Here is an 18,099-nt window from a genome sequence, read left to right on the forward strand (position 1 = left end):
CTGTTACGCCTATGAATTATCACTCCATATTGGGCCACCTTATTGGACCCGAGCTAGGGCCATTAGTGTTGTGCGCCTAGCCGAAGTGCCTATCACTTTGCTCACCTCGTACTGGGCTCGAACTTAGGCCCATTAACCCGCCTTAGCCCATTTCACATCATTTCTCTATAATATGAATTCAATTCACAAGTTAAGGTTTCGAGGGGACGAAGCGAGGGTGCCTGTTGGAGCCATTTTTGGAGGTCAACAGATTTCCTTTTTATGAGCCTCGGAACCACTCCGACCCCCCGAAGCCTCTCCGAAGTGATACATCGATTCCTGCCACTGATCTTCCGAAGTGTCCCGTCTCCGAGGTCGGGTTCAAGTGGCTTGAACCCCCGTTAGAAGATTCGCTGCCAATTTAAGATTTGCTCTGCATATAAGGTTTAAATTGATGTGACGTCCCCCATAAAGCTATTTGATGTGACTTATCAACTTTATGTCAATTCAACTAGGGGGAAACAAACTGTCCGCCCACTCTACAAGCGCGGCTGATTGACGTCTATGAGCAGACACTTCATACCGTCAGATGTATACACGTGTTCCACATCCCACGGTTCATACCATCTATAAATACCCAAAGATTGGCCAGAGGCAAAGGTAATGAAACTCTCAATAGATAGCACTTCATAACAAGTTTATATATTCTCCTCCCCCTTTATTGACTGATTGAGTTGTGTAGTCCCTGGACACTGCTCCGACCACCCAAATCTGACTTGACCGTCGGAGTGTATACGGCCGCCACCACCGTTGGTTCCGGCCGTGTGCGCCTGACAGTGTGTTCATTTCGTAGGGAGGAATACGTGGAGTAGCTACAAGTTGGCCGCGTGGAAGAGCCATTTTTAGAGGTCAACAATATGATTTCGATATTGTTGGAAGAGAATATGAATCTACTTTGATATTTCAAAACGAAGAAACGAATATCACTTTAAATTATGCCAAATTGGCGCCACTTTCCAACAAATATGTGATCGTTTGACATTATCCCCAGTATGTTCCTCCATTCTCGAATAAGAATACACTTAGGACCTACAAAATTAGAATTGGAATAATGAAGTCATAATCAAGCCAATATGTTTAGAACAAATACTAGGAATCCTAAAGAATACAACGCGTAATCTGAGATAAAAACTGGCATTCTGCCCCTCCCCCCTGCTCGGGGGCATAACCCAACGGTGCAAAGGATAGGAGTGAGATAGTCTCAGTTGCAGTGTGAGAGTTCGATTCCTGCGATATAGAATTAGACTCTTTGTGGGCACCAGTGTACAGGCAAGCTCTTGTTTCCTGGTCTGCTGGGGCACATCCCGCGATTTACCTCTATCACGATACTCCAGAGATGGGACGATGAGAGCCCTTAAGGTTGGGGTTCAAACTTTTAAAAATTGGCATTCTGTATGCACAACCTGAAAGAGACAGTGGGGTCCATGTGTTGAACCAAAATGGTATCAATTTATTAAAGATTATAATACTGACAAAATATTGATAAATATAAACATTAGTAATATAGTTCTCTCCAGATGAAAAAATATACTCTCCTCGGGCAAAATTCCTTACTTCCTCGATTATCAAATTTGAGGTTTAGAATTGTAAATTGAATTGAGTCGACATGATTCATTTGAAGTTTCATATATGACACGGTCCTACCCATATTATGGATCGACGCAATTATACATATACAGAAAAACTCTTGAATATATAGTGTTAGGTTTGACATTGGATGGTCATTACTTATATGGAAACTACCCATACTGATTTTAAGTCTTCTTTTCGTTTATTTACCTTTAAGATAGTTCTTGAAAGATCTTGATAAAGTTATATTCACGAATATTAGTAATTAATATTGCTTGCTAAATTTGATCACTTCAGGTGAACTTTATTATTAACTTTAATCTAGAATTATCACCACAATTCTCAAGCAATCAACAAGAAATATAAAGTATAGATTAAGGAACTTGGCATAATCTTAGCCTAAATGCTAAAGAAGTGGTAGGGCCATAACTTTAGATGTAACGTTTAGTAGGGAAAAATCAAAATTTCATTGCTTTTTTGATGTAAACATCACTTGAATGTAAAACGAGTAAATAGGATAAAAAGTAAGCTTTGCATTTTGCTTATAATGCATCCAGCTAGCCCATCAATGGAAATATCTGGTTTTATCATCAAGAAAGCAAGTTGTCTGCGAAGTGTACAATGAACCCAACCCACCTCCAATTCTAGGAAAGAAAAAACATTAAAAAAAGGGAAAATTTTCCATAATTGGTTCTTAGTATACTGCACCAATAGCAAATTAGTCTTAAAATTTAAACTTTATTTATATTGAATCAAAAGATTTTTTCTCAAAATATTAATATCGTCAAGAGTAGTAATTTAAGACCTTAGATAATTATATATTAGCTATTGTTTACATATTTAAGTGACACGGGCTTTTCACAATTAATAATATTTTGGTCATTTAAGAACACCGATTATAGAATCTTGTTGCTTTGAGCATTAAAAGATTTAAATTACTCGTCTGTTATAAAATTCGAAGTTTCATTTCAAAATGTCAACATTTTTTCAAAAGGATCATTGGTTATTAATTTTGTCTATATTTTAAGAAGAATTTATCTTTTAACATATCATACAAGATGGTGTTTCGTTTGAGCATACTGATCGTAAAATTAGATAGCTGTGTCGGAATTTTAGACACCAAAAATTGTTTGTCTGAATTTAATGAGCTTTGATCGGGCATTTTTAAAGGTCCAAGTAATTAATTATTAATATAAAATTTCACAAAAATTCAATAATGTATTTGACACCTCAAAAATTTAGTTCAAAGATCTGTGCGTGTCGGTCCATTGATGCGAACCTTCTTTCCACCCTGACTCCACTTCTCCCATTGGACACTTCATTTGGCCCCATTCTCCATATTATTCTCCTTTTTTCCTAGTAACTCCACTTCTTGATTCTTTATAAGCAAGTTAATTTTCCATACTTTAATTCTATATCCTTCTTTCCTCCAGCAAAAAATGGGATTTCTCTCATGCCCTTTACCTTGCCAATCGATTAAACAAGATCCTTATCAACTACAACACGATCAGGACCATTTTCGCTCCGATGATTCTTTGTCTTCTAATTCCTCGATTTCTTCGCAATTAAGCTTACCGTCGGTTCCTTCTCTAACACCACCTGTTGAAAAGTCCCCCTCCGCCACCAACCACCAATGCCTAGCCACCCTCAAAGGCCATTCCTCCTATGTTTTCTCCCTAGCTCTCGCCGGAAAACACCTCTTCAGCGGCTCATCCAACAGCGAAATTCGGCTATGGGACCGAGATGCCTCTTCCTCCAGCAACCAAAGTTTGTCCCGTCATAACATAGTCGCAAAAGGCTATAGTACTGTAAAATCTATAGTAGTCTTGGGAGATAAATTGTTCACCGCACACCAAGATCACAAAATACGCGTATGGAAAATCAATGATGAACCCACCCCATCTCACCAAGAATCCAGTACTGTGTACCAAACACACCTCAGATGTATCGCAACTTTACCAACGGTAAACGACCGATGCATGAAGCTTTTTTCTGCCAAGAACTATGTACAAGTACGTAGACACAAAAAATGCACTTGGGTACATCATGTTGATACAGTATCAGCACTGGCCTTATCAAGAAATGGTTCGTTACTCTATTCAGTTTCATGGGACAGAACATTCAAAGTATGGCGAACCTCGGATTTCAAATGCCTAGAATCAGTGTGGAATGCACATGATGATGCAATAAATGCCATAGTATTGTCCGATGAAGGCTATGTCTATACTGGTTCAGCAGACAGGAAGATAAAAGTGTGGAAAAAGCATGAAGGAAATAAGAAACACTCTCTAGTTGCTACACTAGAGAAACACAAGTCAGCTGTAAATGCTTTAGCAATAAGCACCGATGGCGCGGTTTTATACTCCGGCGCCTGCGATCGGTCGATAATCGTTTGGGAAAAGAAGGACGGTGGCGGTGGTAGTGATCATATGGTGGTGGCAGGGGCACTTAGAGGGCATACTAAGGCCATATTGTGCTTGGCTGTTGTCTCAGATTTGTTGTGCAGTGGATCAGCAGATAAAACAGTTAGAATTTGGAAGGGAGGAATTGGAAAGAGTTATTCTTGTTTAGCAGTTTTTGAAGGACATAGGGGACCTGTCAAATGTTTGACAGCATCTGTTGATAGTAAAAATGCTAAGGATGTTACAGAATATGGGACTTCTTATCTGATTTACAGTGGCAGTTTGGATTTTGATATAAAGATTTGGCAAATTTGGGTACCCAACTTTTAGATTTTACCATACTTTGTTCACATTTTTGTTTTTATTTTATGAAAGTCTCTTTTGTACATAGGAAGAGGATATAATATTTGTTTTATTTTAGTGTTCGTGTGTTCTTTCCTTTTTTGTTTGGAAGAAAAAAATACATGGAATGAAATATTTGAGCAAAGAATTCTTTGTAGTACAATAGAAGTGTGGAAGAATCAACATTTTCTTGTGTTGATTCTTGAATTTTGAGAGATAAATTGATTACGAGCCATTCAAGAGTATTGAAAAAGAACTTAAGCTATAGACTTAAATTACGACTGCTACTCGCTACCAAATTGAACCATTATACTTGGCGACTATCGACACCAACTCATCAAGGGCTCATGAAAGAACATAATTTTTGTATGATGAAGCTTATAATGGCACTTTTTGTGGCCTTTTCAATTATAAGTTGGAAAATCACAGCAACAGTTCTCCAACCTTTATTGTGTAATGGTTTAAACTTATCCAACTTGATCAAATATAAGAATAGATGATCAATTATTAGGCTTTAACACTACAAATTGATGATTCTAATAACTTGTACAAGTCATGCAGAACACGCGTTAATAAAAATTTACTAAAAAGAGGCGGTATAAGAATAGAGCGACAAAAGCCGAGAATCAACAAACTATAATTAGTGAGCAAAAACTTTGGTAAAATCTGAAAAGATTGTGAGTTCATATTCATATTTTGCATAAAAAAACCAAGCAGACTATGCTTTTGAATCATTCAAATGACATTAATTCTTTGTAATCCACCATCTTCAGTTCCCTGCCAACCAGACAAACTAAATTAAACACATTATACTTTTTAACAGTTTAATGCCGACATAAAAACCCGTAGCTCGTATTTAGTAGGGATTAAAAGCTAAATTTTAATTTAAATCAAAGTTAAAAATTAATTTTAATTACAATCTTTTATGAAATTCATAACTTTTCAACCGTACATTTCATCAAAATCTACTAAAAAGTTTGATTTTAATCCTCACTAAACCAGGGTTAATTATTGAGATTTTTAATATTGTAAATTATAGGGTTTAGGGTCACAAAGAAAAATGATCTAAATTCATTAACCTACGCCTTCGTCATTTATCTCTGTCTAAGAATGGCTAAGAAAAGTTCTCGAAGTTTAACTGAGAAAATATTTCGAAAAAGACGACAAAAAATATTATAGATTTTTTTTTTTTTTTGACGTAATTCAAGTTAGTTGCAATTTGTTTGTTTGCTCAAGACAACATGACAATGACTAAATATATTTAATTAAACTAATGCTGGTTTTCAGAACTTTAAGGTTTTGATTTGCTTAATTAATTAAAGCGGGTAGGTTATGTTAGGCTAAAAGTTATACTTACAACCTTCATTTTCCTTACTAATCGAGATGGAACTTTGGGAGACAAGGAACAACTTTCTTCTTATTCTATATAAAGATAATTAAGATCCAATAAGATAAATTATAAAGAATAAATTGCGATAAGTGAAAATACATTATAGCTTAATTAGAATATAACTCGAAATAATGTTGTTTATATTAATATATTATTATCTTTCTCTCGACCGTTCATTTTGTATATATATGTGCGTGTGTGTGTTGGCCAATTCATATGATAAAAATTATTCTTGTTTGGGATAGTATATGTAAAATGTTGTTTAAAAGTATGACATTTTAAGATGGACCTCATAATTTTAATAAGAATCACGAAATTTTTCGTCGTAACTATTTAGTTTTTTTTTTTTTTTTTCCGAATTACTGATAGAATTCTATGGAAAATTCTTAAAACGTTAAATTTTCTCGAGACAATTCATCAAATAAATAAATAAATATATTATTTTTCGCATTATTATTTTATTACCAACATGTTCCTGTCATCAATATTGATTATTTTTTATATTTATTACTTTATTTACCACTGGATTTTTTCTTAAGTAAAAATTCTGTAGGTGACTCGAGACATATTTTTCTAACATGATTTAATTTATTTATTTTTTGGTTTAGCTGCACTTTATTTCATAGCATATGTCAGTTTAAGAAAACATAATCATAGGTAATTAATCTTTAATAAAACTAATGCAGGTTTTCAGAGCTTTAAAGATTTGATTTGCTTAATTAATTTAAGTGAGTAGGAAGTTAGGCTAAAAGTAATATAAAAACCTTCATTAATTTACATAAAAATGCTTTATGTTTCTACATTTCTTTACGACTTTGTAGATTTATTAATCATGGTTGCCGAAAGTAACAAATCAAGATTTATTCTCAATAAATTTGAAATTTCATAACATGATTTTATTTTTTAAAATTCACGTTATAAATAACTGATGTTTATTTGGTCCCGCCTTTTTTACTTTCGGCACTACTAGATTGAAAGTCATGTTAAGTTGAGCTCAAAACTAAACCCTGTTTGGTTTAGTAAAATTTCATTTCCAATACAAAAGCTAAATTCTCTCGACTACATGAATTAAGATAGTGATTTGTTTGATGTGTCAGGACATCTATCTCTTGAATGATGAAAAAGAATGAACACACTCAAATTATTTTTTTCTGAAAGTATAAAAATGAATTAGTTATTATTATTGTTATGAAGGTGAATTGTTGCACGTAAAGATTTGTTGAAACTCGACAACATGAAAAATATTTATTTTTTCATATTTTTCTTTAAATTATATCTAAGAAATATGAAAAAGCGACAGGGCCCATGGACCGTTCTGTGCTACCCTTAGATGGTTTTGATGATCCAAACCCACCAGTGGGCCCTGACGCTCTACCATTGGTCGAGGCCCAAGAGAGCATTTCTAGTCCGGCCCAATGAGACCTCGCCAACCCATTCTGTGATTGTACAATCTGTAATAGGCTTGGCCCAATTGACATTTATCGGGACAATTCCAGAATGGCCCAAATTTGTGAGTATATAAGTAGTTTTTACATCTTTGTACAACTCTGTTTAATTTCGCTAATAATTTCTTGCGCACTGGTATGTTTCCTTTGTATCTTACATATCCATAATTTTTTTTCAATTATTCCAGTTGATTTACGTAATATCTCTATATTTAAATTCTTAATTTCGCTTAAATTTTGCGGATTTCTTGATCTGAATGAATTGAAACGCTTTGATTTTGATCTGCCCGCATCCTTTTGAATCGGTATATGAATCTTGATACTTATAATGGTTTTTATCAGCTCTGATTGCTATTTGTTTTACGGATTTGATAAATTCTTAGTTCGCCCAAAGTTTGCACCTTTATTAGATTTGAGAAAAAGAATTAAGCGAGCAGATCAATGCTTGATTTGAATTTCTTGTAAAATTCAATTTATTTAAACATTATTGGATTTGAAAGTGTCTTTCATAAGATAATTGAATAATTATATTATGCCCACTAATTTACTCTGGTTCATCATTGTGATATTTGATGCTTCTGAAAAGAAATCTAATTGTATATAATCAGTTTAGTTTGTGCAACTCTGTAGATTCTGAATAATTTTTGTCTTATTAACTTAATTTTGGATATTTTGATTTGTATTTTAAACTTTGCAGATTGTTAGAAAGCAAGATTTAATTTTAAAAAAAATAAAAATTGAATAAGAAATGGCTGACCAGAAGAAGAAGCAATTCACCAAGGTCAACCAGCTGCGCCCGTTAGACACTGGGCTTAATTTAACTGTGAAGGTTGTCAATGCAAAGATGATAGCACCTAGAGGTCGTGCTCAAGGACGCCTTGCTGAATGCTTGGTGGGTGATGAAACGGGAATTATTATTTTTACCGCCAGGAATGATCAAGGTTGGTTCTTCTTCTTTCCAGAATGGCAAATAGTTACTTTTTACTGCATTATCTTTGTAAGTTTATCTGATTGATGTTTAAAAAGGCTGGGTACTGATGCGTTTTATGTCCGTTGGACGAGGCATAAGCCACGAGGTTGTGTATGTCTCAAGATAGAAAAAGAAAAGAATATAAAAGTACAAATTTCTGTTCTTAATAAATCATATCGACTTAAAAAATTCAATAATAAAACTAATCGACAAATTTGGTAATAATTAATTCTCTTATTAGTAATCACGTGACAAAATTATAATCTATTCTTATAAGTGGAGACAAACAACTGAAGAAATTTTTATATCATCATTACTAATATGATCTTTTAGGGAATAGTTAATATCGCTGTAATTGTCCTCATTATAAGTATGTTTTCATTCTTTGATTGCAATGGTCCATTCTCTTTCATTTTCCTCCATCTATATAGAAAAAAGAAATTGAAAGAACCCGTAAAACATTTTAAGTTATAAAGAAATAACTTAGAAGGTTAATGTCAATTATTAAATGTTTGAAAAATGCAATTCAAAATGGCGGACATCTTAGTTGGCCTGATTCTTAGGCTCGATTAGTAAGCCTTACAAATGGCATTTAAGGTGCAGGGTTTGAGTTTCTTTATTATTGTGGAATATTTTGGTAGACTATGATTAGTTTCCAAATAATGAGATTAGGATAATTAGCATTTCAATCTCCAAGATTTTTTCTATTTTCCTAATTGGTTAGTTTTCTATGTTTAGTCTTCCTTGATTTAAGGAGTTTGATAAACCTAATTGATGGTTTCCCTTCCTATTTATTACTGTAATCTTTGCGTATTCCATAATAGAAAATAAGAAGAATTTTCTCTCATTTTTCTTCATGGTATCAGAACCCAATAAGTTCCAACGAACTATTCGATCCGATTAAGTCTAAAAAATGAGTATACGGATTTCAATATTGGTCTGCTAAAAAAGAGCCACCATCTTGCGAGGACATGTTAAGGGAATAAATCCCACATCAGTTAAATACCGAAATATTGACCAATTTAAATAGATGTTGGGTCATTCCTCTTAATAAGGTTGACCTTATTAAGATGGACCCCAAATCTTAACAATTATAGAATAGGATTCGAGGCATAAGTCTCGAATTGTTTTTTAAAACCATGTATCTGATATCAGAATTTGCTTGATAATGCAGTTGTATTACGATGGCAATTATTTTCCTCAATTTTAATTAAGCTTGAATTGTGCCTTCATTTTGTAGGTGTACTGAGCTTTTCAATTTGTTTCTCTTTATTTTCTTTCTTTAGTCGTTTTTTAATGAATGTTTTGGGCTTGGCTGTTTCTTATAAGAAAAGCACGACAGTAATAATCTAGGTCCTTTTGTCTCACACTCACCAGAGAACAAAAACTCACACAAGAATACAAGTATGAATGTGTGCATATGTTATCTCTAAAGCTTATTGCTGGCCTTGTTGATTGATATGTGTTCACCAAAATTTCTCATTAGACTTAACTGACCTCATTTTATATGTAGACCGGATATTCACCCGACAATATGGTTTGGTTATCTTGGAAAAGTTACTTCATTGGGATATGGTTATACGGCATTTGTCTCGCCCTGTAATTCCCCATCAACTGAAGACCATCAAATGCTGTCCATTTGTGCACTTTGTTTCGACTTACGAGTTTCTTGATCCTTTGATAGCTGTTCATTTCTATTATTATATTCCTGTAGTTGAGACTTGGAGTTCCTTCATCCCTTCGATGGGATTGTGTTGCTGGGCATTGAATAGATATTGGCTTGTGATGTCTTGACTCTTTCGTTGGATGCTGATATTCTAGTTTCCTATGGTTGTTTCAATTTGTTGTAAAATGTGTGTTGTGCTTCTGTTCTAACTTTATTAGTTTGAATGCTTTTATGCTGACGAACTGCCTTTATCTCCAGTGGACTTAGTGAAAGACGGCAACACCCTTGTCCTGTCAAACGCGAAAATTGACATGTTTAAGGGATCAATGAGGCTTGCAGTCGACAGATCTGGCCGCGTTGAAGTTAGCGAGTCTGCTAGTCTCTCAGTGAAAGAGGATGTCAATATGTCATTGATTGAATTTGAGCGTATTGATGTTGTGGTTTGAGGCTGCTTAGAATTAGGCATGTTTTCAGACAGACTGTTGTTGCTTTCAACATGTTTTATTTGAACACTTTTTAAGGATTATAACTTTTATCATCGTAGGAGAACCAAACTCACCTATCTTTGTCTGATAATATGTCTACAGCAGTAACTTTGTTTTTTTCAGGACCTGTAAAAGTTCACAATTTGACTGATATCTTCAAGTTTTGTTGTTTATTACATTGATTTACTTCTTGTTGTGCAATATCTAATTCTATTCTTCCTTATCATAGTCCTAAATTCTTCTGAGGCAAAAGTTGCAAAGGGGACACCAGATAGATGACCATGGGTCAATGCATTGTGTATAGAGTGACAAGCTCCAAATGTTAACCATAGAACACTAAAAAATCTAGTTCCAACTTTTAAATGCTGCAATGTGATGCTTAAATTAACATTGCATTTTACATAATGGCGATTTTGCTTTGCAATTTTACTCATACTGTTGTACACAAACAAGGAAATCTACTTTCCTCCAAACCCGCCCCCAGAAAAGGGGTAAACTAAAGTAAGTTACGCATGCCTGCATTCCTGCACATATCTAACTTATCGAAGCTAAAGCAGAAGCCTTGAGCGCCAGGTTTACTGAATCTTAATTTTCCCTTTTGGACGCCGACAGTCATGCTGGAACTCCCGAATGAATGGACGGTGCATTACTGCTTTTACTGAAACCTGCTAAGGGAATGAATTTGCATCTTCATTAAAATGCCAATGCTGTGCTTCATGAAAAAAGGAAGACCAGTGATTAACATACCTCTCTTCTTAAGCTTATTTCGGAAGCTCCTTTTCCTGCTAAAAGCCTTCTCCTGCAGCAATATAAGAATATGCTGATGAACATTTAATGGATAACTCTTTTATTTAAATATACAAGTTAATGTGTGTTGATATTTATCAGGAGGAAAACACAGCACTAATAACTTGATATCAGAATAAAAAATTTGTTCGTGAAAAATTCAAGTTCAATATATTACCATGGTCAGACCAAGCTTCTCTGCCTGACGAACTGCAGAAACGAGTTCATGGTTTGCTTCTGTATACAGGCTGGTAACAAGGCCAGGTTGACCTGCTCTAGCTGTACGACCCACTCTATGCAAAAAATCTACGGCAGACGAAGCAAATTCTGCCTGGAACAAAAACCAAGATAGCTATTAGATTTAACTGAACTCATCCATATTAAGATAAATATGGAGAACAAGATGACAAGAAGATCTTCATGTAATCTGATTATTTTAAGTCAAGGAAATGCTAAACTCCTGTTTAATTCAATGCAAATGAGCACTGGATATGGGCAATATTCAATTTCTCACAAAATAGATGATTTATTTATCAGGTTTGTAGATATTCCAGTCTGATCTCTTACTGTTAGATTATGTGAAGTGACACTGTTGTTCAACCGAGCTGATTCATGGAGAAAAACCTAATATTTATATTCCAAACGTTAAAAATATTTAATCAAACCGAGAAAGCATAATTAATAAAAAGAACATAAGAAATTTACTAAAGATGAGTGGTGGAAAGGAAACAAGCAATAAAGAGATGAGTAAGTTAGCAGCATAACCAATTTCATGACCAGTGACAGACACACATATTGAGTTAGGCGGGCATAATACAGATTGAATGCTTTGGTCTTAATTCTTGAATGATTCATATTTGACCCGGAAAAACGCAGATTTACGTTTAAAGAATATTCCTTCATTAAACACACTAAACTTGGGGTCAACTATGTAAGAAAAAAACTTTGCCCTACATGGGATTGAGTACTCAATCTGCTGAAGCTTCAAAGATATTAAATATGTCGCAACCAAACCAGGTTATATTAATTTTGGTCTATATCTCCCTCTCTAATCTGTTGTAATAGGATGATGCCACTCATTGGAATGAAAAAGAGAAAGGAGGCAGACAGGTAAGAAGCTCGACCGCATAAGGGGAGTGAACTGAAAAAGTCAAGCTTTTCAGAGCACTGATCTTCCGTCTCTCTCTCTCTCTCTCTCTCTCTCTCTCTCTCTCTCTCTCTCTATATATATATATATATATATATATATATATATATATATATATAGACACACACACATATATACATACATATAAAAGGCCAGCAGGAAGCGCGAAGAACTAAGCCACTAATGTCTGGCGAAGGTTATATCTCATAAGAGAAGCTAAGGTTTTGTTATAGCTTATACTCTCTCTCTCTCTCTCTCTCTCTATATATATATATATATTAAAAAAAGGCCAGCGGGAAGCGCGAAGAACTAAGCCACTAATGTCTGGCGAAGGTTATATCTCATAAGAGAAGCTAAGGTTTCGTTATATCTTATATTCTCTTCCTTAGGACTACATAAGACACGTCTCAACTACATATATCATCCTTTACATGATTGTTCATGATGCTACAGCAATACATCGATGTAGATTCTTGTTCTTATCAAAGAATTAAAAGTCAACTAACCATAAATAGCCATCTTAAGGAGATAAAACTAAAAAGAGTGACAGGGATGCTGAGTGAAAATATTATGGTTTTCTAAACTTCTGCACATAATTGGCAGAAGTCAGACGCTAAATTATATCTCTGTGCATGACTCACAATTCAGACTCATAGAATTGCAGGTGTGCTTTATAATCAAAAGTGTAAAGATCAAAATGATTGAACCAGTAAGAAGAGAAGTACCTGAATAACATGTGACACATGTGGGATATCAAGTCCACGAGAGGCAGCATCCGTGCACACAAAAACGCCACCTTTCTGCTGGAAACCAACAAGATTCCTGGTACGCTCTTCTGGTGAGACATCACTATGGAAACGGGAACATTCAACTCCAGCTCCCATCAAGATCTTAGCAACAGCTTCAACAGCCTCAACAGTGTTTGCAAACACCATGGTTCTAACTATTCCAGAACTAGAATCCACGGAAGAATTCAGTCCATCATTAACAGCATTTATGAGAGCATCCACCTGACTATCGGTTGTAACTTCAATCCACCTTTGTTCCAACCTGAAACATGTAAAAGGAATCCAATCCATTACATGAATAAATACATGATGGTATGTTATTACAAGATAATATCAATGTCCAAATCAGACAAAAATAACTAAACTAACGAACTTGAACTTTGTATTTATACCACTGAGAGTAACCAAAATAATTTCAAGTAGAGCGATAACTGAATGAGTAATATCCAGTTATCCATATTTGAATTTTCTAACATGTTGACCATATTCTTACTGGCCATAATATAAGAACTCTCTTTCAACTGATATAAGTGGTCGTGGGAGACTCAAGAGAATAATTTACTAAAAAGCACATTATATATACTAGCTATCGATCAAGGATGTAGATTTATTTATTTATTTATTAATTTTTTTTTTTTGGTGAAGGTAGGAACTAGAAAATTACATTAACAATAAAGTAACAAAAGACTAAGACAGGCACCTGGGATTATGGCAGTGGAGATAATTTCCGCTAACCCAATTGGCATCGGGAAACATTCTTTTTAATACTCCTCCAGCAGTTTTCTTCCCATTCACAGGAAGTGTTGCTGCAACAAATATGTATTGCTTACTGCGTTCATATATTTTTCTAACCCGCCTCCAGTCTTTTCTGTTTGTAAACCCAGATTTGGTTTCTGTGTTCTCAAAATTGGAATTCTCATCAGTATCTTCGTCTTCTTTCGCATTGGAATCTGTTCGTGGGTAATCTTCATCTTCCGTATCCGTGACTTTCAGGGCATCAGAATTCAAATCTTGTTCACAGGAATCTGCGCTTCTCGTGCGAGATAACTGCTTCTCGTCAAATCGAAGCATGTTTATGAGACGAATTACTTGATTCTGAAAACTTCCACAAAGAAGCAAGTCTGCTTCGTCAAAAACCTAGAAGTTAATGGATTTAGATGATTAAGATAGAGATTTGAGATACATTGACAAAGCTAAATCAATTTATTATTATTATTTTTTTTCAATTGAATAGAAAATACCACATATTTGACACCGTGTATGAAGTCAGCGCGTCTACATTGTTCTGTGTCGGTTGCATAAAGGTAATTCAGAAGTGCAACTGGCGTTGAAACTATTATATCTGGTTCTTTAAATGGCAAGCCCTGCAGTGTAATTACTCATCCATAAGAAACACAAAATGATGAAATTCCACCACTAGACACAAGGGACTAATTGTTCGATCAACAACAAAATTAGTACTCATATTCAAGTACCTGGCGGCCACAAATAGCGGCAACTCTGAGAAGTGGTTCACCGGTATCACCACAGAGGGAGTTAGCCATACGAACCACTTGCTCACACAGCATTACATTTGGGCAGAGTACAAGGGAAAGCTGGCGATGCTTCTTCAGTTTTTGATCATCTAAATCACTTTCTGAAACAGCTGACATCCTACATAGCTTATCTATAAGAGGAATCAAGTACCCATGAGTCTTGCCACTACCTGTCTCTGCTGCGACCACCACATCGGTTCCTGAAAGTATGCTTGGTATGCAGACAGCCTGAATTATATTAACACATGAGCGTCTCTCACCACGATTACGATTAACTATTTCCTCTAAACTTCAAAATTATAACTACAAATCACATTGATAAGATACTTTAAGTTGGAATTCGGATCATTCAAATTCTACTTTGTTCACAGATTCACTAACAAGAAAACAAAAGATACAGAAAACGACAACAAAAATTATATCAATCACATTTTCTCACTGACGTAAGAAATTAAAACGCAATCTCCAATAACAAATATTCCAATTTTAGAAAATAAAAATATTTACCATTACATATGATTAATAGAAAACAAAGTGAAAAACATTAAGCACCTGAACCAAGGAAGGTCTATGGAGCCCAACATTAGACAAAGCCCGAGAGATACCATCCGAAACACCAAGAGACGCCCACGAAACGCTTTCTTCCGCAAAGAAGGTGTCAGCATCGCTTCTTTTTCTATCGTCGGCGATGGCCGCGGCGGTCCCGAATGTTCGAAATTTATTGCTGTTTGGAGAGTAAGAATTGCCACGAGTGGTGAAAGACCAGGTTGTGAGTATCAGTAACGAGTGATTTCTCGTAAAGGGTATGTGAAACTTTGGAGGAGATGAAGTTTTGCAAGCACTGAGCATTGAAATTGAACGCTGCAGCATCATTTTGTGTTGATATGGGTTTTACGAGCGGAAACTGGGAGGTTTTGCTGGTCGGATGTGAGCCGGGCTGCTTATCTGATCCGGTTCGAAATGGGCTACCATGTTTGCCTAAGTCAAAACTTAAAATGTTTGCTTATTTATGTAAATTTTAAAATAGTCATTTCTCCATGGAAATTTCTATCCTTTGCCTTTTACCGTAATTCAACTTGGTAGTTTCAATTCTCGTCAATGGACTTTAGAAGTCATCTACTGATATTTTTCACCCAAATTATTCTAAATAACGTTAAAGATGTCTAAATACGTCGTATGTAATTCAATAATTATCTCAAACTTTTGCAATCGAAAATGCTGCAATCCCTCTAAGAAGTTGGCAACGAAGGGAAACTCAGGCATAACTACTTAGTAGATCAATCAAACAAATCACAACACCAACCAAAAACGATCTTGCTCAAGTAAATATGAATTAATTTAGAATATGGAAATGTGAATAATTTATGAGATCAATCATGAATTATTTGATGATATATACTACTTCACAACTTCATAAGGTCGATGCATATTTTTTTACCTCAAATATCTTCATTTGGGTAATATATTTATTACTTGTTTGGAAGGTGAAGTTTATTACATTGGACAATACATAAAAAAAATAATAATAAATAAATGATAAGTCAATTTTAGTCGTAGTGTCCGATCTTGATTAATACTGCGTACAAAACATAAAATGAAGAGGAATATAACACAAGTTCAGTTCACATTTCTCTATTGATATTAATGCCCCTCCAATTTGGAATCAAAGCCATCTGCCAAATCATAGGAGGCATTAACCCAAATATTTTTATGAAGGAAATAATAAGACTTTTTCATAGTAAAAGGACAGCATTATTAAGAGCAATAGCGTACCAAAGGTGACAGTAACACATCGTCATTGTCCAATCCAACATGATAAACGAGAAAAATCAAATGGGGTGCCTAACTCAGACCGGTTCAATATATGGCATTATCTAACTCCCTCCTCGAACTATAGGAGGCAAGAGCTAGTATTTATGCCACTGAATTTCAATATACACTGCTGTTTTAACTTACTGAGAGGCAATATACTAAAGCCAAACAGCTCGGCCAGCAGCAGATTTTAATTTCTTGACTTCAATCATTCATGCATACATATCAACTCGAACCAAAAACAGGCTTTCATTCAATACAAAGCCACCGAATAATTTACATGGAAAAAGAAAGTAACAAAGCATATCCTTACCAACTGTAATTTCTAATTCTCAACAAAAAACAAAATATCAAAATTGGATCAACAAACAAGAGAGATTTCAATCAACCCAATGTATGATTCTCCACAATATCCATAAAGCCCTTTCAAAGCTTTCTGTCACGAGAGCCTAGTTTCGTTACACCCGAACAAACCAGAACCGTGCGGCCTTAACGTTCTACAATTCCCGCACCTCATGAGAAAACCTTAAGTCAGCCTTTTCACGTTCACAAATAATTTAACCAATGAGGCTAAATTATAACCACGTTGAGAAGAGAATTTTGAAGTAAGTAATATATGGAAAACAAGTAAGTATGGGGAAACTTTCTTTGTATAAATGAAAGGAAAAACTTTACAATCTCTCTAATGAATAAACTCACTCAACTCTACATTCTCTACCCTCTACTACATCTACTACATACCATTTACAAATGAGACTACATCTCTATTTATAGAAAAACTAAACCTCCTTAACATTCCACTTTACAACTCGTGCTTAGTTGTCGCCACCTTGTGCTTAGTTGTCGCCAACTCGTGCTTAGCTTGCATACAACTCGCGCCTAGCTTGCACGTTGATAATATCTTTGCCAACTCGCGCTTAGCTTGCATACAACTCGCGCTTAGCTTGCAAGTGGCACACAAGTGGACAAGTTGTGCAAGTTGCCCACTTGCATTCTCAAAATATCCGGCTGCAGGTTCATGTATTTTACCTCCCAAAATGGTCGGGTCGGGACTTAGAAAAACCTCATTAATGCCCTGGAAAACTGCATAATTTAGGCAGCCTGCATTCTGCCCCAAAACAATCTATTTGCGTCCCCAGCCTGAGTCTGCCTGCATCATTTGTCGAATCTGCCTGCGTCCCCTATCGCAAGTTGTTCCGTCCTGCTGAAGCGTGCTGTCCACGCTGTATTGCGGCCGCTACCGGGACGGATCGAACGCGACCGCGTGGGGTAAGTTACTCCCCCACTGAATTTGGTGACGCACTCATCGCCTTGTACAGCCGAAACTTAGACCTTATTTGCCATAAGTCTATCTCATTTTCTCACCTTGTGCCATGACATTCCCGTGTCATGCCAAGCCTTAAGTCATGATATTGCGATCCGTGACATTTCGCTGCAGCTTCAAGCACAATATAGTTTGTGAAGTATGAACCCTTCCCTGCAAATGACAAAATAGTGAATGAAATTAGATTTGATAGATTGAATGTGCAATCAAGCCATAATAGCATGCTTAGAAATTCACTGTTTGCCTGATGGGCAGGAGGCATAAAGGCAACATAAGGCTAAAGAAAGATCTAATAAGGGTACCACAAATAGAAAAGCAACTAAATAAATACTTAATGTGCTCATGGTGATTACCATAATCTACTTTGGCTTCTAGAACTCCAGTGCAGTAAATACAAAT

General features: G+C 35.4%; 3 protein-coding genes across 5 annotated transcripts; 2 read left to right on the plus strand and 1 right to left on the minus strand.

The window, feature by feature from the left end:
* Window positions 1-2,983: 2,983 nt before the first annotated feature.
* On the plus strand, window positions 2,984-4,500 carry LOC111381828 (protein JINGUBANG-like). The gene has a single exon (XM_023005662.1). The coding sequence runs from the start codon at window positions 3,048-3,050 to the stop codon at window positions 4,338-4,340; it is 1,293 nt and encodes a 430-aa protein (XP_022861430.1). The 5' UTR covers window positions 2,984-3,047; the 3' UTR covers window positions 4,341-4,500.
* A 2,789-nt stretch (window positions 4,501-7,289) lies between these two features.
* On the plus strand, window positions 7,290-10,511 carry LOC111381834 (uncharacterized protein At4g28440-like). The gene is made up of 3 exons (XM_023005677.1): window positions 7,290-7,323; window positions 7,885-8,128; window positions 10,082-10,511. The coding sequence occupies exons 2-3, from the start codon at window positions 7,936-7,938 to the stop codon at window positions 10,267-10,269; spliced, it is 381 nt and encodes a 126-aa protein (XP_022861445.1). The 5' UTR covers window positions 7,290-7,323; window positions 7,885-7,935; the 3' UTR covers window positions 10,270-10,511.
* A 71-nt stretch (window positions 10,512-10,582) lies between these two features.
* LOC111381833 (DEAD-box ATP-dependent RNA helicase 22) lies at window positions 10,583-15,547 on the minus strand. Of its 3 annotated transcripts, none has more exons than XM_023005675.1 (8): window positions 15,117-15,547; window positions 14,505-14,792; window positions 14,274-14,393; window positions 13,730-14,166; window positions 12,967-13,291; window positions 11,273-11,425; window positions 11,056-11,107; window positions 10,583-10,976 (listed from the first exon to the last, which is right to left on the minus strand). In XM_023005675.1, exons 1-8 carry the CDS (start codon window positions 15,435-15,437, stop codon window positions 10,921-10,923), a joined length of 1,752 nt encoding a protein of 583 aa, XP_022861443.1. In that variant the 5' UTR covers window positions 15,438-15,547; the 3' UTR covers window positions 10,583-10,920. The 3 variants fall into 3 exon arrangements, with proteins under 3 accessions (XP_022861443.1, XP_022861441.1, XP_022861442.1); XM_023005673.1 differs by having other exon boundaries at window positions 14,271-14,393; window positions 15,117-15,546; XM_023005674.1 differs by having other exon boundaries at window positions 10,631-10,973; window positions 14,271-14,393; window positions 15,117-15,546.
* Between the last annotated feature and the right edge of the window lie 2,552 nt (window positions 15,548-18,099).

The sequence above is a fragment of the Olea europaea genome, unplaced genomic scaffold, assembly GCF_002742605.1.
Source record: "Olea europaea var. sylvestris unplaced genomic scaffold, O_europaea_v1 scaffold2382, whole genome shotgun sequence".
Lineage (NCBI taxonomy): Eukaryota > Viridiplantae > Streptophyta > Magnoliopsida > Lamiales > Oleaceae > Olea > Olea europaea.

Coding starts and splice junctions, on each gene's coding strand:
- LOC111381828 (XM_023005662.1), top strand. CDS start 3,048: ATGGGATTTCTCTCATGCCCTTTACCTTGCCAATCGATTAAACAAGAT.
- LOC111381834 (XM_023005677.1), top strand. CDS start 7,936: ATGGCTGACCAGAAGAAGAAGCAATTCACCAAGGTCAACCAGCTGCGC. Junction 8,129..10,081: donor TACCGCCAGGAATGATCAAG/GTTGGTTCTTCT, acceptor CTTTATCTCCAG/TGGACTTAGTGAAAGACGGC.
- LOC111381833 (XM_023005673.1), bottom strand. CDS start 15,437: ATGATGCTGCAGCGTTCAATTTCAATGCTCAGTGCTTGCAAAACTTCA. Junction 14,394..14,504: donor CCGCTATTTGTGGCCGCCAG/GTACTTGAATAT, acceptor ATTACACTGCAG/GGCTTGCCATTTAAAGAACC. Junction 14,167..14,270: donor TACACGGTGTCAAATATGTG/GTATTTTCTATT, acceptor ATTAACTTCTAG/GTTTTTGACGAAGCAGACTT.